At 47.2% G+C, this 24,412-nt stretch overlaps 1 protein-coding gene across 2 annotated transcripts in view; it reads left to right on the plus strand.

Annotated features, from left to right (window-relative positions):
• Positions 1–24,412, plus strand: part of Map6 (microtubule associated protein 6) — a 71,485-nt gene that overhangs the window by 41,387 nt on the left and 5,686 nt on the right. The window contains exons 2-3 of one of the 2 annotated variants that reach the window (XM_013145281.3): positions 9,299–9,512; positions 11,486–11,673. In XM_013145281.3, coding sequence (XP_013000735.2) covers positions 9,299–9,512; positions 11,486–11,673 — 402 coding nt within the window. Of the gene's footprint in view, positions 1–9,298; positions 9,513–11,485; positions 11,679–24,412 lie in introns of those variants that run through there. The other variant, XM_063256482.1, reaches the window with a different exon arrangement.

Consider the following 24,412-nt stretch of genomic DNA (forward strand, 5'->3'; position numbering starts at 1 on the left):
AATACTAGCACTTTGCGCGATTCTCTGTTTTTCCTGTCACCCAGCCAAGAGATGCATGCAAACATAAAACCATGCACAAACCTTAAATCTCCCTCTTGATTCTGTCGTTTCTGGCTAGGAAGAAGCAGTCTTCTGCTATGCTGTAAAAGGAATGAGAAGGTTCTCTAAGCCCCCTGACCACCCGCTAGGCTCCATCCGGCACACTCTTTCTCTTTAACCTATATAGATCCTACTTCCTTTCCCGTCTCCTGACAATACCTTGGCAATAGACAGTGTTCAGATGCCCGTCTCAGAGGTCATGACAGAGCCTGCTTTCTTTCACAGAGAACACTTTAATTCAACAAATGTAGACCGGATTTTTGAACAGAGACTTGATATGTTTCCATGACAACATAAATTACTTATGAAAATCTGTAGGAGTATTTTAGACCATTCAGGCTCAAAAGTATTGTGTTCCTCCTTCATGAAGCAGTCAAGATATGTTGAAAATTTTATTGTAAAGAGGATAGGGAAAGAATTTGATTTCCCAAGGACTTAGATACATAATAAATAAATCTGGGAGAGAGAAATGAAATTTTTATGATCATAGTTTGCAGTAATCCACTTTTCTAAGTCTCTTGTCAAGAAATTATTTGTACAAATTAGCACATGCAGCTATTCTTCACAACAATAAAACTTGTTCTATGTATAATTCTATTTCTTTATTTCTTATAAATGTCAGCCTTTTTAAAATTGAAACAAAAGAACAACCTCTATTTCATCTTTCACAACTTTTTCTTTCCATGTTCATTCTCTCCTCTCTTTTGGGACCTGGCTTGGTCAGTGGCCAGCTCCTTGGCCTTCTGCAGGCTCCCCCTTTACAACTGCTGTCTCAGCATCTCCCTTTGAATCACTGCAGGCAAATGTGCTTACGTGGGACAAGACTTTAAAAGTGAACATCTATCTACAGAGGACACTCAATATTGGAGATTCACTTAACTAGGCATTTGTTGAATGCTACTCTGTTCAATTCTAACATGAAATGTACTCAGGAATAAGCCCACTGCTGGAAGCTGCTGCTCAAATTTTGCCCACTCTGGACAACAAAATATAGCCTTCAGTGGTCAGAAATAAAATAATAGCCGGACAAATAATTGTCTGTCTGTGTAATTGTTTCTATCTCCTCATCTGACAAAAATGTCTGTGCAGGCAGGTGCTGCCTCCATGCCGAAAACAGGGGGGATCTACAGTAACTTTTCTTGAATAAACTCTGAAATGGAAACCAAATGTACTTATTATACAGTTATCCACCTATGTAATTCTGATGTTAATATCCAGGTCCCTTTCAACCCAAGGGCAATTTTACGTACTTTCTTGTTTAACCTTCCCATGGATCCTGGGAGTAGGCCCGGGGTAAATCTTTCATGAATCCTCCTGAAGGCTAGGCTGGGGCAGAGCCCAGGCTGATCTCTTTCCAGGGACCCACAGTTTCTGTTCCGGCCCTGGCTCAATACCTCTCTTTCCCTTGTCTATCTCTGTCTGCGTTTTGCTAACCCTGTGTGTGCAGTGATCATGTTCTCTTTGGAAGGTGCCTGTTTTTTTATTTCTGCTTATGTCCTGGGCTCAAGGTCCTGCATACTTATCAGCTTTGCTGCACAGAATGCTTCGCTACCTCCTAACAAGCAGGCTGTTCACCCTCTATTTCCTAGGACCTGGTGCAGGACCTGTCTGGGTGCTTTGAAAGTTGTTTTTTGTTGTATTTGTTTTGTGATTTAAAAAAAAAAATTAAACCCAGAGCCTTCTCACTGAGATGCATCCCCAACTCTTATTTTTTATTTTGAGACACAGTCTTAATAAGCTCCCCGAGCTGGCCTCAAACTTGCAATCCTCCTGCCCCATGAGCCATTGAGATTATAGACATGTAATCTCTCTTTTTGGTGGAGCAAATAATTTTGAACTTGCATTAGTCTATATTAGAATCTACTTCTGTGACAATGCAGCTAAGAAAAACACACAGAGAGGATGAAGAAAAACACACAGCTAGGTGGATCCATCCACGTAGAGTTTATTACCCATTGTTACAGCTGATGAGAACCAACTTCACTCTCCTAGTTACAGCGATCCCTTTTTCTAGGGACGCTATACTTCCTTACCCCCCAAGTGATACAGTCTCAACACAAAGACCTTAGGGGGGAAAAATTGTGAGGTTAATGGGTATAACAGTCCCCATTTCCTGCCTTCTCCACCTCCAACTGTGTCTGTAGCTGCTTCCTTTCTCACCTCCTTTCCTGTACCTTAGTGTCCTTTTTCACACCCAAGACTAGATACTCTGGAAAGAATCCACACAGCCTAGGGACACAGCTCGTAGGCAGAGTGTCCCACTGAGATAGGGTTGATCTCCAACACCAAAAAAAAAAAAAAATCTACTTCTGTGTAATAGATTATCCTAAAATTTAGCAGCTTAAAACCACGAACTTTGGGGCTGGGGATTTAGCTCAGCGGCATAAGCGCCTGCCTTGCAAGCAGGCAGTCGTGAGTTCGATCCCTGGTACCGATAAAAAGGAAAAAGACAAAAAAAAAACAAAAAAAAAAACAAAAAACCCACGAACTTTTCTCTATCATCTCATATAGTCTTTGCAGGTTAGAGGTCCAGAATGGCTTGGCTTGTTGGTTCTGGCTCAGGTTTCCTGTGAGGTCATGTAAGGTCTTGCCTCCGCCTGGGACCTAAGATTGCTCACACCCAAGGCATAGCAGGAGGCCTCAGTCTCTTCCCACATGACCCTTTCATGGGGTTGCTTGAGTGTCCTTTGTGACATGGCAGCTTGCTGTCCCCTAGGAGACTGGTTCCAAGGAGAACAAAAATGAGGCTGCAAAGTCTTCAGTGTCTTCTCTCAGAAGTTACGCAACACCATTCACAGAGTATTCTGTTTGTTAGTACAGTTACCAACTCTAGCCATGTATAAGGGGAGGGGCATTGAGCTACTTCTAAGGCAGAAGCGCCAAGATTTGGGGTCTTGGGGGAAGTGATACGGATGCCAGAAAATGTTTTATGGCCTCTCATTCAGAGCATCCCACCAGCTTCCTGTTCAGCCATTCTCAGGAAAGGGGAGGCTACAGCCCTGTCCCAGCACTATAAGGGTTACCCAGGACAGAAAGAGCCGTCAAAGAACAGAATGGAGGTTGTTTTTTCTAATTAAGAAAGGTCTGATGTTTATGAGAAAGGAGAGAGAAGGAAAGTGAATCTCAACTCAGGTGGCCTGCTGGGAGCTGGAGTGCGGTAAGCACCTCAGAGATGAAGGCCTAACTCTGGTGGGGCTGTGGAGGCCCCTGCAGGAGACATAGAAGAAGGTCACACTGCGTTTTAGTAGTTGGAGGATGGAAAAGAGCATGAGCCAAATGAGTCGTAAGAGAGAGGAGCAGGGTGCAGGTTGCTCACCAGCAAAACAAATGACAGCACCATCACAAGGGGCTGGTATGAGAGTGAACTGAGACAAGGCGTAAGAGCTATGCATAGCACCTGGCACACAGACAGTGCTCACTAAATGACTGACAGAAAGTCAGAAAGCCGCAAAGATGGGCATGTCATCCCAAGGAGCCATAGCATGTGAGACACAGGGACCTGGCTTGGACTTCATGCTACAGGAAACAGAGGCTGGAGCACTGCAGAGCGGGGAGGCAGCAGTTACATGCCGAGTAGACTAGAGCAGGCTGAGGCTGTCTGCCACACTTTGGGAGTGAGAAATCCTAGATCCTGGGCCCTGGCACATGATGGATGAGTCAGAAGTAAGGAAGGGAGATCAGGACACTGATGCTGTGGCTAAAATGCTCTGGTCAGGGAAAAGATGCCAGGGAAGAGAGAGGCAGAGGGCCAAACATGAGGAGTTGAATATAGAGTGCTTGTCAACTCCTTTGAAAAGTTTACCTGCTTGCCAAGACTTCAAAGTTCAGCCCAAAAGCTTGCCACCAAGTCTCTGTAAGGCGGCTTAGGCCAGACCTATCTCTGCTTCCCTTGTAGGGAATTAGGGGCTGACCCATAGATTCTCCCAGTGCAAATGAATCATAGAGGAGTGATTTAAATATAGCAATTGAGCCTTCTTGTCTTACCCAGATTCCTACCACTTACCCAGACATGGAGGGCCCTCCTCTGACCCTCCTGGGATTTTGGAGGAGATAAGTCATACATCTAGTTACAAATGACAGAGCCATTCGTGGATCTACTTGGTAGGGACAGTAGACTTCAGTGGTGCAGGCGGAAACCGTTGTATCCCTGTGATTTTGTCACACTTTGATATGAGGAAGCTGTGACATAAGGAACATCTCTGGGATGTCATGGCTGCAACCCCAGATGCAGGTTCCTCTCATATGCTCAAAGTCCAGCTGTGGCACACTCCTGGACTGACTGAAAGGAAGATTTTGTGATTGTTGCCAAGAGCCAAAAGTAGCTGTGAGCCTGAAGAATCTCAAGGCAAATCTGAACACATCCACCCCCAGCAGATGGGTAGTAGAAGGGTCAAGGGCTTCAGAGTGAGGTGTTTTTATGCCACCAAAGAGGAAATTCCTGCTCTATCCAAGGTGGAACAGGAAGGCCTCAGGAGAGGTGACATGGCTATCAGAGATGAAAGCAAGTACTGGCTACTCCTGTTGACTGTCCACTGAACATCAAGCCCTTAAGTCCAAGGTAGAACGTAAGAAAGGTTGAGAGGCAGCCCAGGGCCTGGGAAGAGCCCAAGTGGCACAGTGAGGGATGGGGATCCTGGCCCAGCTCTGCCCCTAACAGTAATTTGACTTGGGATAAGTTACTGGACCTTCCACAAAGCCATGCAAATCAGATTGGACTTAAAGGTAGGATTTTGTCCTGGGTTCATGAAGGCCCTGAAAAATGATGTGAAACTGCAGAGTAGCTGCAAAGCTGGCCAGTTTAGACAGTATGCCAGAAGTCAAGTGGTAGAATCTTTAGGCTGAATAACCCAGGCAGGGTTCCTAGAAGAAAACGTGAGCTGGGCCTTAAAGAACCATTGAAATTGTGACAGTGCAATAGAAGGAGGACACCACTGGTAGAGAAACTGCTAGCTTTCTCAGAAACACTCGGTGACTCTCGGCGACTCCCCAGGCCTGCTATGTGCATCCCCACACAGCATTCAGGGCTCCACATAGCCTGGCCCCAGTACCTCTCCTTGTATAAGACCTGAGCAACCCTCCTGCCCCTCAGCAAGTTGTGAATTCCCTGCAACTACTTCTCTGTCCTTATTCCTCAGTGCCTTTTCCCCAGTCCTCATCTCCCTTCAGAATTCGGCATTCTTTTCCCTTTTCCATCTGAACTCTGTTCCTTTTCCTTCTTTCTATCTTTTCTAAAGATCACACATAGACAGGTCCTCACTCACTAAACGATAGAAACCTCTCCCATAGCTTACTCATCCTTGTGGGATGCAGGCTAGGCCCATAGCTAGTGTTTGACAATTGTCAAGCAAATAGATGAATGATCAGGCAGGAAGACGGTTGGTTATACAGAACAGTGGACCACAGAACGGAGGACCATGAACTGGAGGGAGCTTGGCTAATCCAAGAACAGGGCTGACATCTCTCTTGGTCAAGATTCCTGGGGCTAGAGGAGCTCAGGTGTTCCTATTTCAATCTGATATGGAGCCTCCCTAGCTTTGCAGGAAGCAGGCCAGATGCCACAAGCACCTCTGGGGTGGCAGGTAAGCAGGCATGTTGTAGCTCTACACGCCGCTGAAGGGAAGGGTGTCGATACTGGAGCCAGGCCGACTGTGCTCTGGCCCTAACTCTGCTACTTGCTGCCAATAGAAGAGTGAAAGCCACTGAACAACCCTGCGCTTTTGGTTATCTCCTTTATCAAAGGGCCTGATACTACCTTCTTTTTTTTTTTTTTTTTTTTGGTCTTTTTCATTTTCATTTTTATCGGTACCAGGGATTGAACTTATGACCGCCTGCTTGCAAGCTAGGTGCTTATGCCGCTGAGCTAAATCCTCAGCCCCTACTACCTCCTTTTCAAAGTTGTTGTGAGGATTGTGGAGAATACGTAAACCTAAAGACTCCGTGTAAAGACCAGTACTGAAGCTATGGTTCATTGTTGCATATGAATGGAGGAGGTTTTGAAGAGAGTTCCAAGAAAGTTTTAAGATAGGGAATTGAAGCTTAAACAGAGAATCCAAGTTGCTGCCATTGTCTGCTTGGAAGCCAGGCTGTCACTAGTTTGGCACTGGGAGGTCCAGACCCAGGTATAGGAGCCCATTTAACAGTGGGCCCATGGTGGGATGCATTAACAAGTTCTCATATGATATACCAAGGTTGTTTAAGGTCAGGATAGGAGTACCAAGTTCTCCCACAAGGACACATCCCATGAGTGGTGCTCACAAGTGAAATACTAGTCAGCCCCAAGGAAGGCTACAGCTACGGCCTTGGAGAGATGACCCAGAAACAGTGCTTAGAAAGAGCAGACACCTACCTCAGTCCTACTTCTGGACATAGGCAGGGCAGAAGCAGAGAATCTAGGTTGCTGCCATTGTCTGCTCGGGAGCCAGGCCATTACTGGTTTGGCACAGAGAGGTCCATTAGAGGTCCAGGCCCATCTAATAGGCTGGGCTGCAGCTCTGGAACCTCAATAGAGAAGGCAGGAAGATGGATAATACCCAAAGATAAAACACCATGCAGGGGACCATGAACTGGCAAGAGGAGCTCTGGTCCTGGCTAACCCAAGTGGGGCCCATATCACTCTAGGTCAAGATTCTTGGGGCTAAAAAAGCTCAGGTAATTTCCTAATTCAATGTGAATCAGAGCCTCCCCTGCTCTGCAGAAAGTCCAGGTCCAGATCCCCAGATTACCCTGGGCCGGTCTTAGACCTGTGTGTAGAGCCACCATGGTTCAGAAGTCAGGTCAGCATAACCGATTGAAACTAAAGGAGGTAGGGAAATGAAGAAGAGAGAAGAGGAAAGGACCCAAAGGCAGCCTTGATTCTCTGGGTGAATGGGGCACCGTTAACAGAATCAGGAAGGCCTCAATCCTCACTTCAAGCTACATTCTCCTCTCACTGGGAAGTACTGTCACCCAAGGCCAAGGTCCTGGTGTCCCTCTAGATTTGCCCAGCCCCTATTCCCACTGCTCACACACATTTGCCCTTTTGGCTCAGTGCTCTCTCTTCCATCTCTGCCACTCACCTGGTTCAGGCGTCAGCTTTCCTTCCTGGCTTGCTCCCTCCTCTCCTCACCCCTACTGCCCACCATTCATCCATTGCCAGAGTTCTCTGCCAAAACCAAATCTGGCCACACTCACCTTTGGCTTGAAATCATCTGGAAACTTCACATTTTAGGACAGACCGTCCCTTTAGTAGGACAGCAGAACCTCCATGGTCTGTCTGGCCTTCTGTCCCCTTCCCCAGCAAATGGAAACCCAGTTACCAACTACAGGTCCCCTGGAGCCACGCTGTTTGGACCCTCCAGATGTGCTGCTCAGTCTGCTTGGAGCATTCTCCCCATTCTTCCTTCTCTAGCCAATCCCCTGTCAGCCATTCTGACTCCACTCCAGAAGCCAAGCTGGGGTAGGGGCTCCTCTTCTGCGCTCCCCTCTCCCTCCTTCTTCATTGTTCTCCCCATTTTGCCCTGGATTTTCCCAGATCCCTCTGCTTCCCACACCTGGAGTCCAGGTCTCTATGTATGCCATGGCACTCACTAGGTTCTCTCAGACAAACCATCAGCACTCAGGAAACAGTCTGTGAATGAATGGAGAGGTGAGCACGAATGAGGAGGGAAACCAGGAGATAAGCTGGCAGGGAAGGCTGGTGCCTGGGTCCAAGGACAATGAGATGGAGGTGTCGGTGGCATCTAGATAGAGACTCAGGCTTCCCTGGACATGGCAGCTTGAGGCTTAGAGAGGGGAGGGTCTCTTAGAGATCCAATCTCCCCAGAAAAATCTAGAGAGAAGGAGATCAAATGACCAACAAGTGGCTCAGTTTTCTAAACTGGCTTTGTCAACTGAGAGTACACTGGAGCTAGAGGACATTGTAAGGAGCTTGTCTAGCCTAATTCTTTCATTAGACACATGAAGAAACTACAGCTCCATAGCCTGAGTTAGTGCTCAACTTAGACACTGTCTTTCCATGTAGCCCACACTCTCTCAACCCGTGAGTGGCGCTCATTGCTAAGCCCTGAAGGAGGGGGTTAGTGAGGGGGACATGGGTGGTCAAAGAAGCCAGTTCCACAGAGATCCCTGCACTAACCCCTCCTTCCACAGCACAGCTTTTCACAGTCCCAGAGGAGAGTAGACCTGACCCAGACCTTGGGAGTCCCAGGGCTTTGGCTTTGAATCTCATGTGTTTAAACAGGATAGACCTTTAAGCTTTCAGCAGCAGCTACCCTTATTTTGCCCTGTTTTGAACATTGTTGGCCATTTACTCTCCAGCCCTATGACACTTTGGAAACAGCTAATTAGAAGCCAGAAGCGAGTTTGCTATGGACAGGAAAACTGATAACACTGACTCAAAAAAAAAAAAGCAGCAGAGGAGGTCCCATAGGGACAGGACCAACAGCCATTCACACCAAAGTATGAGAAGACAACTCACCTACACACAAACACCCCGACACAAGTCCAAGATATGGTACAAATGATGCTCAACACATATTCTTTCTTAAGATTTTTACACATTTAGACATCTCACAAGGACTTTCACCCAAAGTGTTTAGGTCATTCTTGCACCATGAGAAGCAAATCCTCTGCTCTTCAAAGGGAAGAGTTAGCTGTAAGAATAAAAGTTCTTCATAAAGGTTCTTTAGAGTAGAAAAAGGAATTGGTATTTATTGACAGGTCACAGTATACCTGGAGGAGACCAAATGTATCCAGTTTCCCAGCTCTTCATCTTTGCATGCAGCAACCATTCAATCTTTGAACTCATGAATGACCAACTTGGTTGCACACCTGAAATCCCAGCACTCAGGAGGCTGGGGCAGGAGGATTATTGAAAGTTTAAAACCAGTCTGGGCTACTGTCTCAAAAAGACAAAAAAAAAAAGTTTGCAGCCTCCTTAAGATGGCGAAAATGAAGCCTGGTGACAAGAATGACCTGCCCATGATTATATGGTACAGAGCTGGCAGGGACCCCGAGTGCTTTCTCTAAGGCTCTGCTGCGATTACCACAATGGGGTCCACTTTGCAAGTGGGAGAACTGTCACTTGCATGATAAGAGTGGCACTAACTCCCCAGCCTTACTTCAGTCAATGCCACAAACATGGGTGGTACGCTTGCTTTGTGTGCAGCCCAGGGTCAAGCCTACCACTGTTTCAGATCACTTTTGCTTTCTTGACTAACAGGAATGAATTCAGAGCATGGACGGACATCAAGCCTGTGAAACCCATAAAAGCCAAGCCCCAGTACAAGCCTCCAGATGACAAGATGGCTCATGAGACCAGCTACAGCGCCCAATTCAAAGGGGAGGCCAATAAGCCAACCGCGGCTGACAATAAGGTCATTGATCGCAGAAGAATACGCAGCCTCTACAGTGAACCTTTCAAGGAACCCCCAAAGGTGAGACTGATCTTGTGGGGACCCCTTAGCACAGCCTAGAGCATCAGAGCATGGAGCCTGGGGACTCTGGCCACCTTATAAAGATTCCTTTCCTCTTGAGCACAGGGTCATCTTCCAGAGGAATCTAAAAGAAGCATTAGACAGGAACATTACCTCAGACAAAGGCAGCTTTTGAAGGTTGACAAATTTCTAGAGAACTATCTCCTGCATTTGAGAAATCCAGAAAAAGAATAACGGAAAACCTCAACCGATCACTAAATTCCCTTATTTTAAAATAGCTGTATTTCTACTCGGAAGGGCTGGCCTGGGGTCACAAGCCCTCTTGCCTGACTTGCTTCCCGTTGGGCCTGGCCTGCTCCCTCCTCACCCTCTGCACCACCCCCTGGCCCTCTCTTCAGTCTGTATAAGGCACTTAATTCTTCCCTTGGTAAATACCATCCACCAGCAAGGCTCAGCCTGTCACAATATACCTGTCACATCAGCTGCAAGGTGTGTTCCCAGGCATTTGTTACTCTAGTACACAGTTTGTGAAAGTGGATTCGGGGGTTTTCTCATAATAACACTGCCCTGCCTTATCTGTATTTCAGTATGAGCTCATGAGCGGGAGAAGCATGTCAGAGATAGAGCCAGTGACACAGGAATCATACTTGCCAAGGAGCTTAGCTTTTTCTATGCTGCCAGGCCATGTGGAATTGGACACATATTATCTGTATTATGTGTGACAGAAGAAAGTGCCTGAGAGCCTAAATACCTACAGAACCTAAATGGCTTTTTCTGTGTTCAAGTGGAGTTTCCTATGAGGCTATAACTCTTTTATAGCTAAGATAACCACCTGACCCAGTTTGCATGGAATACGTCAAGTTTTAGCACAAAAGCTTCCATATTCCAGAAAAACTCTTTGTTCTAGGCAAACCAGGACAATTGATTGCCTTATCTGCAGATCCAGGGATGACTGGAGGCCTCTGGACCTCAGCAAATGGCCCAGGATAGAAGGCTCAATGTCACTTCTACCCATCTGCAGCTGAGGACATCCAGGACATGGGCTTGGCATTAAAGTTTCAGAGGCGGCAGAAAGAAACATTAGGGGAATTAAATCTAGAGATGGGTGGAAGAGGTGGCATATCCAGCCATCATACCCAGGGACTCCAGGATTCTCTGGAAAAGTGCAGGCAGAGATTTCTTCTCAGAATGAGGAGAGGGAGCCGGGGAGGGAACCTGGGGAAGCACAGAGGGCTTGGGACAGCTGCTCTGAGAGAACGGCAAGGCAGCCAGCCGGGAGGTCTGGCCTGAATGAAGCCAATGAAGTACAAACCCAAAGCATCTCAGAGAGAACTCTTCTGCATATGTGCTCACTGCCCGGAGATAAAAACGGGAGAGGCTGGCTGGGGGCAGCAGCAAGCCTCCCAGGAATCCTAGCATCCAGCACCAACCAAAGCCTGCTCCCAGAAATACCCAGGCACCACGGCAGACCTCAGCTCTGCGCTTCATTGTCTGTCGGCCGGGACACGTCCCTCAGGGCAGAGGAGAGAGAACAAGGGGAGCACGGGCTGACTCATGAGTCTTGGCCCTCTAGGTGACCCACCTGCCTTCTTCCATTTCATTGACCACAGCAAATCATAGCCTTTGAGTGAGCTGAGCCAGGCCATGAGCTGTAATCTTCCCAGAGGGAGGAGCAGCAGATACAACACAGGGATAGAGCTCACCACAGGGGTGGCCTAGGGGAAAGGGCAGACAGAGCAAGCAGCTCTCCTGGCAACACTGAAGAACGTTGCCCAGAAAGCTAACCAGGAATTCAGACAGGAGAATCAGGTGTCCAAATGTCCCTGAAAATACTTTCCACACTGCACCGCTGTGTCAACCTGCATCGATGCTGTTATCCTTCCACTGACACTGTCCTTTCTCTAAACCCTCTCTCTCCTCTCTCCCTTTTGTGTTTCTGTGTTTGCCATCTATGCGGCTGTCTCTCCATGCAGGTGGAAAAACCTAGTTCCAAACCAAAAAAGACCTCAGCGAGCCATAAGCCCCTGAAGAAGGCCAAAGACAAGCAGGCGGCGTCGGGCCAGGCTGCCAAGAAAAAGAGCACGGAGGGCCCCAGTGCCACCAAACCTGATGACAAGGAGCAAAGTAAAGAGATGAACAATAAACTGGCTGAGGCTAAAGAGTAAATGTCACTGCACTTTCCTTTTATCTCTCTCTCTTTCTCTCTCTCTCTCTCTCTCTCTCTCTCTCTCTCTCTCTCTCTCTCTAAACAACAAACAAAAAAGGCCACAAAATTAATTAGAGACTTTCTCTCTGCCTTGGTCCTGAGTGTTCCAGGAGCTCTTTGGTTTGGTTTCTTTCAGTGGACAAATCCTGAGATTCAGGATACAGATTGAGTGGTTGCCTCCACCTGCAGGTGGCCTAGCTCCAGCCACAGGGCCCTCGGGACACCTGCAAGCATCTCCCACTGGCTGTGCCCTCCCTTGTAGGCCCCAGCTGGTGCCAAGCACTTTTTCTTGTAGAGCTTGGAAATCTCTGCTGTAGGGTCTTCTCCCCTGCTCCTCCCAGGGTTTATCTCCCTTTTTGACTTGGAGCTTTAGGTAAACGTTCTTTCCCAAAGTTCAGAGGATAATCATGTGCTATGGAAGCTTAGCTTGGGCTTCAGCAGTTGACAACCTTTGAAAAACAACTTTGGCCTTAATATCACAAAATAGACTTGTATCTGTTAATTTTAAGTAATCTTAGACTCTTCTATTAGAAGTGTGTGTCCATGTTTTGTTTCCTATCACTGGGCTATAAACTGTATAATACCAAGTAACAGGCCACTGGTGACTGAGACCAGGCTGGGGTGATGAAGGGCTGGGTGTTTTAGATATTATAGATGTGAGAAGGTGGTCCCAGCAGGGAAACTGTGCTCCTCTGTGTGCCCTCAGAACCCTGTACAGAAACTGATTAGGAGTGACTGAAGAGAAAAAGTCACAAGGTAGGGATAGGGTACTTAGTGTGACTTCAATGCCTGTCCCAGGTGGGACAGAGTTGTAACAGCAAGTGTGGTGATGCTCTGCCTCATGGAGAGGACAGTGGTGCTGGGCTCCAGGTTGGCGTCTCTGTGACGCTGCTCCAGGTGAAGAGAGGACCCTGAGAAGTGACTGGGAGGTTGTTTTTGTTGACAAAAAACAGCAGCTCTCAATGTATTCTGTGTTGTGTGCCTGTGTGACCAAAGCCCCCCAGGAGAGGCAAGCACCACCTTTGCTGTGCTAGAGTCACGTGCTGTAGGAATCAGTTAAGGAGTCATTGTGAAAAGGTCCCCAGTGTTTGTGAGGGAACTCAGAATGTCTATCAGAAATATCAGATGTGCAGAGATGTGGATTGCTCAGCATGCTTTTGCCTGTTCTTGAAGTCCTTATCTCCTCTGGCCTTCTGAATGGCTGAGCTGTTGTACAAAGTCCAGCCTCTGCTCAGCCTTGCCTTCTTTTGTCATAAAAGTGGTGAAGATGGAAAACCTCAATTCCTTACCTCAGAGGTCCCTTCAGGCCCTTCCGGTTTGAAGGAGGCAGAGCTCTGCAAGCTCTCTCATTCTCACTGTCCAGGCATCAGTGTCCCTTTATGCTAATTTACTTGTCACGTTGGGGCTGGTTGAGAAGTCTTTGCAAATTCACTCAGCACCTGCCACACAGGCCCTAGTCTTTAACAGAACAGGAAGTCCAGGCCCACTGCCTCCTTCCTTTCCATCTATGCACACAGGCCGTGAGGAAGGAGGAGGCCTTTCCACCCAAAGAAGGTGGAAAATGTCAGCAAGTCTCTGTGCTCATGAAGGACCAATTTTGAATGTCTATCTAGAAATACCTGAGCTAGATCTCAGTACTTTCTGGCGAAATGTTAGCTAATCTTAACACTTACCAGAAAACTCTATCAACATGATTGAACTACATCCAAAGAATTTGCCAGTGTATAGTCATTCTCTCAAAATTCAGCATTAGTCAAACATGTTGATATGACCCCCAACTTGGATTTCTCCATAGAATAATCATGTTTTGTGAAGTAGGTTGATCAGAGTTTGCAATGGGAGCATCCAGCCACCATCCATGTGTTACATGCCTTATGCCAGGCCCTGTGCTAGTCTTGGTGGGCTGCATAAATAAATATGTCCCCACAGAAACACAGCGAGAAGGATGCATATGACAGTCCCATGTGCACCATGACTGAGTCAAGCTGATATTGTCTGTATTATAGTTTCCTAAAGGCCCCCACATCCACCTCACAGCCCCAGAGACTGAATTTCTTATCCTGTTTAAGCCTTTGGATGATTTGTGCAACGTCTTTTTCACCCTGTTAGTGTCTCCTTCTTTTTTATACATCCACCTCAAAAAAAAAACTCTTCTTTGCAGTTAGTTCACTTTGACTCTTGAATGTGTCAATTAACTAACAAGAAATTTCCTTTGATTTCTACTGTTTACAACTATAACTCAACCAGTCTTGTTCTGTATACCAGGCAGACTGAATGAGACTTACTTTGGTTCCTTAAGCAGTGTTTGGCCTTCCTTTCTGAAGGTGACCAAGCTTCAATGCCTGTCCTGCCTCTTCTGTATATTGCCCTGTGGTTCTCTGTACTCTCCTGGCAAGAGGGCCAGGATGGAGACCTGCCCGTTGTCTGCTTGGCCTGCTTATGAAGATTTCCCCAAAGCTGTGCCCTGGTTTCTCCCAGCTTTCTGTTCTCTACCTGGGCCCCCATCCTGTCCATACGGCTGTGCCTCACCGAAGCAGACAGGAAGTGTCTAATTATGATTTTGTGGCCTGGGTTTTGTTGCATACCACAGATTGTCTATGTAATGTGTAGCGCACACCTCTCTTGGTGCTATTTCATTCCTGCTGTTAGTAAGAGAATGACAAAAATATTCATGTATAGCCAATTGATTGTGACGTGCTTGTGGTCTGTGCTTGCTCAGAAAACAAACGAACAGTTTTTTCCAATTATAAATAAATGCTAAAGACGAACACCACTTTCTTGATCTTATTTCCTTGGTGAGGCCCAGCTGAGTAGGTGAAGGAACCAGCCTTTGGCATTTGAGCTGCTTTCCACAAGATGAGCTGTGCCCTGCAGTTTTCCTGGGCTTCTTCATAATGCAGCTTGGCTCTTTTAGATTGCATCTCAGATACTAATTGCAAGCAGTCAGAGCTAAGTGTTGGGAAAGACGAAGACGGACCAGGAGATGCACTGACCAACAAGGTAGTGTAACGTTTTTGATCCCATGTCGCCGGACAAGTGACTGCCTGTGCTCCGCACTGCCTTGCTGTGCTGGGAGGCTGGGTTCTGACTGTTCCCCTTCCAGGGACTCACAGCATTGTTGGTTCTGGCAGAGATGCCTTCGCTTGCTGATTGAATCCATGGTTGTTTTGGAGGTTCCTTCCACAGGGGCTGGCTTGCTGTGTGGGTTATGGGAGCTATGCTCATATTTGTGTCTAACATGGGGGTTAGTTTGCTGAAACTGTTATAAAAGAGGCATAGATCAGCTCATGTGGCTGAAAGCTCAATTGGGCAGGTTTCTTGCTACCAGAAAGTCGCGGAAAGCTTCCAGCAGGGGCGCTGTGGACAGTAGTGGGACGTGATAGTGCAGGCCTTGCAGGGCACCAGGTCAGAGAACAGATCCGCAGAGGCAAAAGTGGGGACCTGCAGGGGAATCTCAGGGGTAAGACCAAGCTGGCCCACTTTGTTATCTTCCTGATAAAGTTGGGAATGAAAGATTTTATATTCTTGAATATGTGATGCATACATGCCTACTGTGTCCCAGACACTGTGCTGGGCACTAAGGAAACTAGGATGACCGAGACCTCACCTCTAATCACTGTGAGGCAGGAAGGAGGAGTCTGTTCTAGCTGGTTCTGTGGATAAGGAAGGACTTCCATGTCCGGGTAGGTGTTGACCTAGTAAGCAGAGGTGATCGTGGCATGCCATGCAGGGGGATCTGCACAGATAAAGGTGCAGAGGGGTCACACCACGGAAGAGCTCAGCTTCTGGGGAGGAGTTCTCTTGGGAGGGGGCAGGCAAAGGTGGACAGTGGCAGAGCTCAGAGGCGGGTGCCGCCGCTTGGTGGGTGACTGCTGACTATGGTCTCCATTCCACACCCATGCCCCCGCATGCTCCCACCATCATGCTTCTCGTCCTTACGCATGCTTAGCAGTGGCCACAGGACCTCCTGCTCCAGGCTAGGAGCCCTGGCAAGGGTGGGGTGGGGAGGCTTTTATTCTATTGCTTGCCCTAATTTCTGATTTTGGGGGACAGTGGTAGGAATTGATCAAATATAATATTTAAAGACTACTATTTGTTTTCTAGATGAATAGAAAACACCCCATCCACCTGCCTACTGTTGTATAAGTAGAAAACACAAAAACTGTTCAATAAATAAAACAAACCTAGGGCCACCACTGGACTAGGGCCACAGAGAAGGCAGGAAGGTGGGGGCCTGCCTGGCACTACCTGTGCTGCCCTGTGAGCCGCATCCCAGCCTTTTGCACAGGCATTCTGCAGGGCTCCCTGCCCTGCCTGGAGCTCCATGAGGTGAATATCCTAGTGCTCACATTGTCCCCCAAACAGCAAACAAACAGAACTAAGACCAAGCATCTAGTTTTAAAATAGGTCATTGTTGCTAAATTAACTATAATGTATCTTATATCAACCTCAGAATTTGTGTATTCTTAGTGAAGACCGCTTCCCCTTTTTTTTTTCCTTTTTTTTTTTTTTTTTTTTTGTCAGTACTTGGGATTGAACTCACGACCGCACTCCCAAGACAGGCACTTATGCCCCTGAGCTAAATCCCCAGCTTTTTTCCTATTTTCACCAGGGCTCAAAAATTTATAACATGCTTCTCATAGACTCAGGCAGTGAGTCTATGATTTTATAACATGCTTCTCATAGACTCAGGCAGTGAGTCTCTCTTTGTGAGAATCATATCTCACAAAGGCTGTAGATTCCGTTAGCATATCATTGTATTTTCAAAAATGCACATTATTCAAGACCACAGGTAGAAAAACTTTCAGGATGCAGCCTGTGGAGAATCTGCAGTTAAAGCAGAGCTCCTTCTAACCCCTCTGAGACCAGCATGGCCGGGACCATGGTCAGAGCAGCCAGGACTACTGAAGCAGAGAGGTGGCTATTTCGAGCATGTGGAAGCAGCCCGCACTGCCTGTGAACACACATCCTCATAATATCTACTCCACTCTAGAATACCAGCAACAAGTGGGGGCATTATCTCAGTGACAGCTGAGTGGTTAACTATGAACTAGTTATACATAAGGTTGATTAGAGAACATGGCTTTGAAAGAATTTCAGCTATTGAATTATCCTGAGTCCACAGACTGAATAATGTTCTACCAACTTACATGTATCGATTGCTTACAAAGCATTTTTTTTTCTGTGTTGCTCCACTGAGCCTCTCTAATGCTGTAGAGCAGGTATTTGCCCCAAGTAACATCAGAAAATCTCAAAAAGGAGAGGACCCTGACTGTCCTGGCCAGCTGGGGGAGGGAGCCCTGGAGCCCCACCTGCTACTCCAGGCCAGCTGTGTCCCCTCACCTGAAGGAGATGAGGCTGCTCTGAGAAGAGCCAGGCTTCAGACAAGTGAGATATAGAGAAAACTATTCCCAAACGTCTCCGGGCCACAGTCTGGTTGGGCCATCGCATGCCCTCCAGCAGGGTTACCTAACAACCTGTTCAAATCTTGGAACTGGATTTAAACTTAGGAAAAGTAAGAACTGGATCCAGTCTTCACACACCACCTACTCAAATACTGGGACTGGACTGACCAACCCTGTCACCCAAACACATGGTGCTTCTCTGTTGGGCACTTAGTTAACGATCAGATGACTGAAATGTGTAGTTATTAATTACCACATGATCCAATAGATTTTTCATTCATAAGAAATATAGTCGATACTGGAGATGCTGAGATAAAATTGCCATCCAATACCTGGAACATGGGATCAGGGGCCCAGCACTGTGTGCTTTTCATTTCAGTGAACCTGAAATTTCTGTTGCTTTTCCTCTATATAAGTGGGCCACAATCCTTGTTAACTTGACATTGTACAGAACTATCTCAACAGACATCTTACCTGGGGTCAAGGGAGTTTCAGATGCAGAGAGAAATCAGTTGCTGCACTGCTCCTGGCTTAAGCTGCTGGAGGGATCTTAAACTCGCAAATCCGACCATGTCACACTCTGCTTCCAACCATGCGTGGGCTCCTTGCAGTCTGCAGAAGCTTGCTGTTCTCTCAGTGCGCCATGTTGCTTCTCACCTCCATGCCTTGCCCACGCTGTCCCACCTGCCCAGAATGCCCTTCTCCTGCTTCTCACCTGGCTAATCATCCTTCAAGACTCCGCTCAGGGGACTGCTCCAGGAAGCCTTTCCCGCAGCGCCCAGGCTGGGTAAGATGGCCCCTGTGTGTATCTTCATCGTGGAACTTTCCACATGTCCTGTGTCATCAGCTTGTGTATGCACCCCAATGGACCATGTTCCTCCAGAGAAAGGGCCAGGTCTTACTTCCTGGCCCTGTGGTTACCACAGAGAATGTCTTCTGCAGTGCTTGTTGAGTGGATAATGAATGAGTGAGTGAATGGTCACCATGAGCTTCCATATTCACATTCATCCTGGTGCCTCCACAAGGTTTTTACCTAATGACTGTCGCCCCTGCTCTCATGAGGGGGTAACTCTGAGACACAACTCAGCAAGAGCAGAGCAGAGAGCAGTCAACAGCAGGTTTTATAAAGGCCAGCCTCTGTCCTTTGCCCGATATACTTCTACACTTTAAGTAGTCATTTTTCCTAAACAGTCCTGATTGCAAAAAAAAAAAAGTATGCGCTCTTGGTTACAGGGTAATCTTAAGAGGTTGCTTCATCCTAACCCTGACTCAGTGCAGAGTTCTTTAATTCTATGATAATAGAAAGGCCCTCTCTTTTCCCCATCCCAGGGACATGGCATAGGATTAGGGGCTCAGCATTACAGCTGACATGTTCTAAATCTATCATTTGCCAGCTGTGAGAACTTGGCTGGGGGACTATTATTTGCCTTGAACATCTAAGGGGTAATGCTACTAGTATCCATTATTTTCCATACCTATCTGGTTCCCAAGTCCAGGAAAAAAGAGTTGGACCAGAAAGAATAACAGGTTATTTGAATCTGTTTATTTTCAGAGTTTGGGGCAGCAGGTGGGAAGAGTTGGAACAGCAAGGAGTACCTGTTTCTGACTCCCTGGGCTCTTGAGGGAGGCTGATAGGGTACAAGCAAAAGTCCTCTGCAAACTGGAAAGTAGATCCCTTCAGGCAACAGCTCAGTTCAAGAGTTTTGTTTGTCGAACACCACATCCCAGCGACTTGCCTCCCTGGCCCCACTGCTGTACCTGGAGCCACACAGGTCCCTGGAGCCACCAGAGGCTCCTGCTGCTCCTCCCCTCCCCCAGCCCCTCATCCAATCCTTCCCGCCGTGCACAGCCTATAAATCATCTGGCGCAGAGTCCATTTCTGCAATTACACATCCATTGGAATTGATCCCCATTGGACACATGAAAACAATTTTGATTAATTGCTCAAAATTCTATCCTTTAAGAAGGGGAGTTGGAGAGAGCAAAAATTGATTTCTAAGTTCCCAAGAACACTACAACTGAGCCATTTCTGTCTGGCAGCCTTAGCCCTGCACTTTACATTTTTAAAAGGGTCATTAGCAGGATTATCAGGTTCCTGGCAGCCTCTTGAGACAATTAATCTTGCCCTTGGCTTTGCCTTTTTGGTGTTAACACAACCAAAGATGCTTCTTACAGTATTTCTTATACAACTGGGAATTCATCTAGTTCTTATTATCAGGTCAAATCTGGAAGAGACATTTAACAACAATAATGGAAGGGCAGAATTCATGGCCCCCAGCTACCTTGTACAACCTCTTCCCAGAACTTCAGAAGGGCATCTCTACCTAGAGAAGACCCAGAGTAGGGGAGAGGGTAGGAACTAGGACTTTGCCCAAGGTCTCTGCTTTGGCTTTTATCTAATGCAGAGTTGGCCAGTCTATAAGGGAATACGGAACAGGAAGGAACACATACCTGGCCGTTTTACAGGTAGTCTCATTTTCTCCTCCCAATAAGGTAAGAAGCCAGGCATGGTGGTACCTGCCTGTAATCCAGCACTAGAGAGGCTGAAGCAGGAGGATCGCTGAGAGTTTGAGGACACCCTGAGCTATAAAGTGAGTTCAAGGCCAGCCTGAACTACACAGTGAGACCCTGTCTCAAAAAGACAAAAATAGGGGCTGGGGATTTAGCTCAGTGGCATAAGCACCTGCCTGGCAAGTATGATCCCCAGTTTCAAAAAAAAAAACCCACTAAAAATAAATAAATAAATAAACAATAAGCTTAGCGTCTGGAGATGTCACCCCCTATATAGATAAAGAAATCAAACTTCAGTAATTAACTAAGATCACACAACTTGTCAGTTGTGAGCTAGGATTTTAAGCCAGGTTTGGGTGACCCTAAAACTCATTCTTTGTCTAGTCCTGGGGCCACTGCTAGGATTCCTATTGGAAATAGTCAATCTCCATGTTCTGTCCCTCATTAGTGACTCTAAACAGTGTATGACAAACGAGTCCCCTGAAGGCCTCGAATGCTGAGTTTGATCAATACAGTTTGCCACGCCCACCCTCTACCCCAGTTAAGCCTTGTGGTGGCAGCATTTTTCTCTCTGTGGTCCCAGCTACTCTTCCCATGGTGATGACCTACACCTGGCTGATAGACCATCTTCTGTGGCACAGGAGGGCTTGCCAGTGTGAGTGGGGATGGCACTCTTGGGCCAAGAAGCCACTGCTTTCTGGGCTGTCTTCTTTGCCAGGGTCTGTTGAGTGCCAGGAGGCAAACCTGGGATTCAGGAAGGGCTGAGATGAGGAGGACTGGCTAGGTAGTTGTCAGGGAGTCTCAGACCCAGAGAGGTCTCAGCTGCAGCCAGAACTGGTTAGGGTCCACTCAAGCCGAACCCAAAATGCAGAACTTCTGTAGAGAGGAAAAAATACCTCATTTAAGTGCTGACACCATCAAATCCTCTTTATATGACCTTAAGCAAATTATGCCCCCTTTCTGATCCTGGTTACCACTTCCAAAAACAATGGAAATGAAAATAATCCCTATCTACAGGGCCAGTATGTTTCGAGAACCAAAGGTCTTATTGTGTGTATAGTCCTCTTTTTAAAGAGATGTTATAATTTAGGAGGATAAAACTTGACCTTAAAGAGATGGCTTAATTAGGAACAAAAATGGTGCTAAGGCAGTTAGAGTAAGAAAATGTGTGTGTCGTGTAAGCACAGTTGCTAGAATTTGGTGTTGAGTGAATTATTTTTAAGACTCCTCATTATGATGTCAACTCCTACTATGTGCCAGCTATACACTGGAGCACTCGTTCTCCACTATATTTAGTGGCCTGGCACACACAAGGCACATATTAAATGTTTGTGGAAGGAAGGAAACAGAGTGGGAAGAGAGAGAGAAAGGGAGAAAGAGAAAAAGGGAGGAAGGGAGAGAGAGGAAAGAGAGTGGATCCAGACATAGTGCCTGTGTTCAAAGAGCCCAGGTTAGAGGCAGCTGCAAAGGAGTGGACAGCTGATGGAGGGGCAGTTGTGAAGGGCAGGGGTAGGGCACTGTGGGTACACAGATGGAGACCGGGGTGGAAGGAGGCCTCGCTGAGGAAGGGGCCCTGGAGCTGAGTCTTTTTTTTTTTTTTTTGTCTTTTTCTTTTTTATGGTACCAGGGATAGAACTCACGACCACACACTTGCAAGGCTGGCACTTAGGCGGCTGAGCTAAATCCCCAGCCCTGGAACTGAGTCTTGAGTGACTGAGAAGAGGTTCCCTGGGCAAATGGGACGGGTGGCAGCCTGAGACGAATCAGCAGCAGGGATGGTGGGTCAGTGAAGACGTGGGTTCAGGACAGGGGAGGTGTGGCCTGGCTGCAGCCCACCCCTGTGACGCTGCTCACACTTCCTAAGGGATCCGAGCCAACCGTGAGGGGGCGTATCAGGATGCAAGGGCTCTGGAAACCAAGTGTTGTGGTGTATGCACTATCCAGAGAAGCTAGGGCACAGTTGCTACCCCTTCAAGTGCCTGAAAGGCCACCCTGGAGCAGGCAGTGTGGTGCTTCCTGAGAGGGTGGCCCAGGGAGAGAATCCCCGTCAGTAAAGTACAGGGTCTGAGCTTGATGGAGTCACAGATTTCTGCAGGTCTCAACCCACAATGTACGTACCATTGTTGCCCCTTTATTGACGTGTTTTGAAATTTTGTTTTAGTTTTTTTTTTTTCTCCTTCTTTCTTTTTCTTTTTCTCTTTGAAACAAAGTAGATTCAGAAAAAAAAAAAGTTTTGCAGGTCTCACCAGGTCCCACCAAGGAAGAGCTTCCTCGCTGGGGTTGTGGGCCTAACCCAAGGCAGTCAGAGGACAGAGAGATGACAGCAGAGGCTCAGGAGGCCACTGCCCCCACCCAGGTCTATTTCCAGGCCACAACCTTAGGCATCTTTTGATTTGCTCTACAGAGCTGTGCTATCATGGAACACACATGGAAGACTCCTCCAGCAAAGTGACAGCATTGCCCCGGGAGACCTGTGATTGAAGAATCTCAGGTTAATAAGGGCTCAGGCCAGGGCTGTGGTAACACCTGAACCCCCGTGGTGGCACTGTGTTCAGGGTATGTTTCCCAGTCTCTGTGGGCTGCTCAAGCTAGGGTCCAGGTCTCGCTCAGTCTGTGCCCCCACAGAGCAGGGGCCTCACAGAGCAGGCTCTCAGCCAGTTTGGTACAATGAATGGAAAAAATAAAAAAGAGAAAAGGCCACACACCAGCCATTCTTTACTCATACAGTGCTAGATACTCACGATGCAAAGGTAAACCAAACAGAGTCCCACAGTCTAGTATGAGAGGCAGATAATTACCAAACAACATAGTAATTTCAGAAATAGAGGCTCCCGTGTAGTCCTGTGGGAGAGAGCAGAGGCAACGCCGTGTCTGCTGTAGATCCTTCCTGGGAATAATGAGCCTTCCAAAGCTGGTTTCCTTGGTAATCGCCCTTGGGCAGCACATTGCCTACCTCTGAGCTAGAAGCTTTGTTTTTGTCCAAGAAGCATAGGCTCAGTACAGGGCCCTTGGAGGCAGGCAGACAGGCCGGAAGCCGTGACACCACCCTGTCTGCTGCCCTCTCCTGCTAGGGCCCCTCTGGAGCCACTGGCCGGGCCCAGCTCTTCCTAACCTGGCTCCCTCTGCTCCGAGTGAGTGTGCTACCCCTTCTGCCCGTGTTTTCATCCTAGACTGATTATCCATTGGCCGTGTGGCTGTGGGAAAGTCACTTTGCTGTTCTGACCAGATTGCCAAGACCTTTTTAGCACTATCATTTACTAAACATAAACTATATTCCAGGTGTCATTCCATGAACATTCACATCAGTGAATTCCTGTTTTATAGATAGGGAAATTGAGGCTTGGAAACTAGTATGTCTGTGATGTATCCCATACCCAGGAAGGAATTGGGTCATCATTTAAACCCAGGTTCTTCTGGTCTCAAGCTGATCAGTTCACTTACTCCTTCAGAAAGTTGCTTTTTACAATATATGAAAGGGTATTTGTCAAAACATGCATTGCAAGCGTGGCACATAATTACTTCCCAAAGACAAGTGTCTTTTTCCTCCTCAAGGTTTTTCCACCCTGAGAAAGGCAGGAATTCAAGGATAAGGCCCTTTTCTGGGAGCATTGGTCCTGCTGTGGGCTGCTTTAATGGTATAACTGGAGAAAATCTGGGAAGGAAAAATATATATACACACATGGGTGGATTATAGGATTCAGATTGCATCCAAGGGCAGGAATCAACAGGAGGCAGCGAGATCCTTTGTCCAGTGGTCAAGTGCTGACTCCAGAAATCCCGATTCCAGACCCCATAAAACAGATCCGATGCCAGTGTGTGGGTACTCAGGAGGTGATCACCATCTCCATGGAAACAAGGAAAGTGAGACCATGAAGTCTCTAAGACTAAGAGTGTCTCTGAACCTTGAAACATTAAATTTTTAAAATAGGACAGAGCCTTGTATAGGAAATTCTCTACTCACATTCAGTCATTTATTGGACAAGTATTGGACTTCTTTCCCTGAATTAGGTGCCATAGAAAATGAACATGGTCTCTGCCCTCTGAATATGTCCATCCAGTAGGAGAAATATTAAACCAAATATATATGTGTATATATATGGAAAGAGCTGGAGAAAGGAGAGGGAGGAAAAAGCCAGGCACGGGATTGCTGTCAGCAGAGGGCCCGGCCACAAATGTGGAGTCTGAGAAGGCTCTCTGGGCAGTGTTTCAGTGAGCTGAGAGATGGGTGGAGGGGGAGCAGATGGAACCAGGTAGAGAGGGAACAGGAAATTGTCCCAGAAGGAGACAGCAGTATGTGCAACCGCTGGAAAACAGGAGGATGTGGGTAGCTGCAGACCTCTGGGGCTAGGACTCCTGAGCCTCCTTAGCCAGGTGATGCTGTGTGGCAGGTCTTACTATTTATTCTCACTTCAGGAAGAAGCCATTGAAGGGTTGTGATCAGAGAGAAGAGAAGGGACCAGTTTTGCTTTCTTGAAAGATCCAGATCTCAGTATGAGAATGCACTGAAGGAAGAACTGGGGATACCAGTTAAGAAGCTGTGACAGTGGCTTAGAGAGATGGTGGCAACGGCAGGTACAGGGGAAGGAGGGGAAGGAGAGAAAGAAGTGGGAAGATTAGAGAGAAAAATGTTAAGACTGGAATTAGATGGCACTTGATGGCCTTGGTGAGAGTCTGGAGGGAGAGGGAGTTACAAGAATAACCCTGGGTTTCTGGCTGGGTCGTGGAGGGCAGAATGGACTAGATTTCAGCAGTAACCCCTCATTATTCCATTTGGTCCT

This window comes from Cavia porcellus, unplaced genomic scaffold (assembly GCF_034190915.1).
Source record: "Cavia porcellus strain 051 isolate PalLab524CR breed Dunkin Hartley unplaced genomic scaffold, mCavPor4.1 scaffold_9, whole genome shotgun sequence".
Taxonomy (NCBI): domain Eukaryota; kingdom Metazoa; phylum Chordata; class Mammalia; order Rodentia; family Caviidae; genus Cavia; species Cavia porcellus.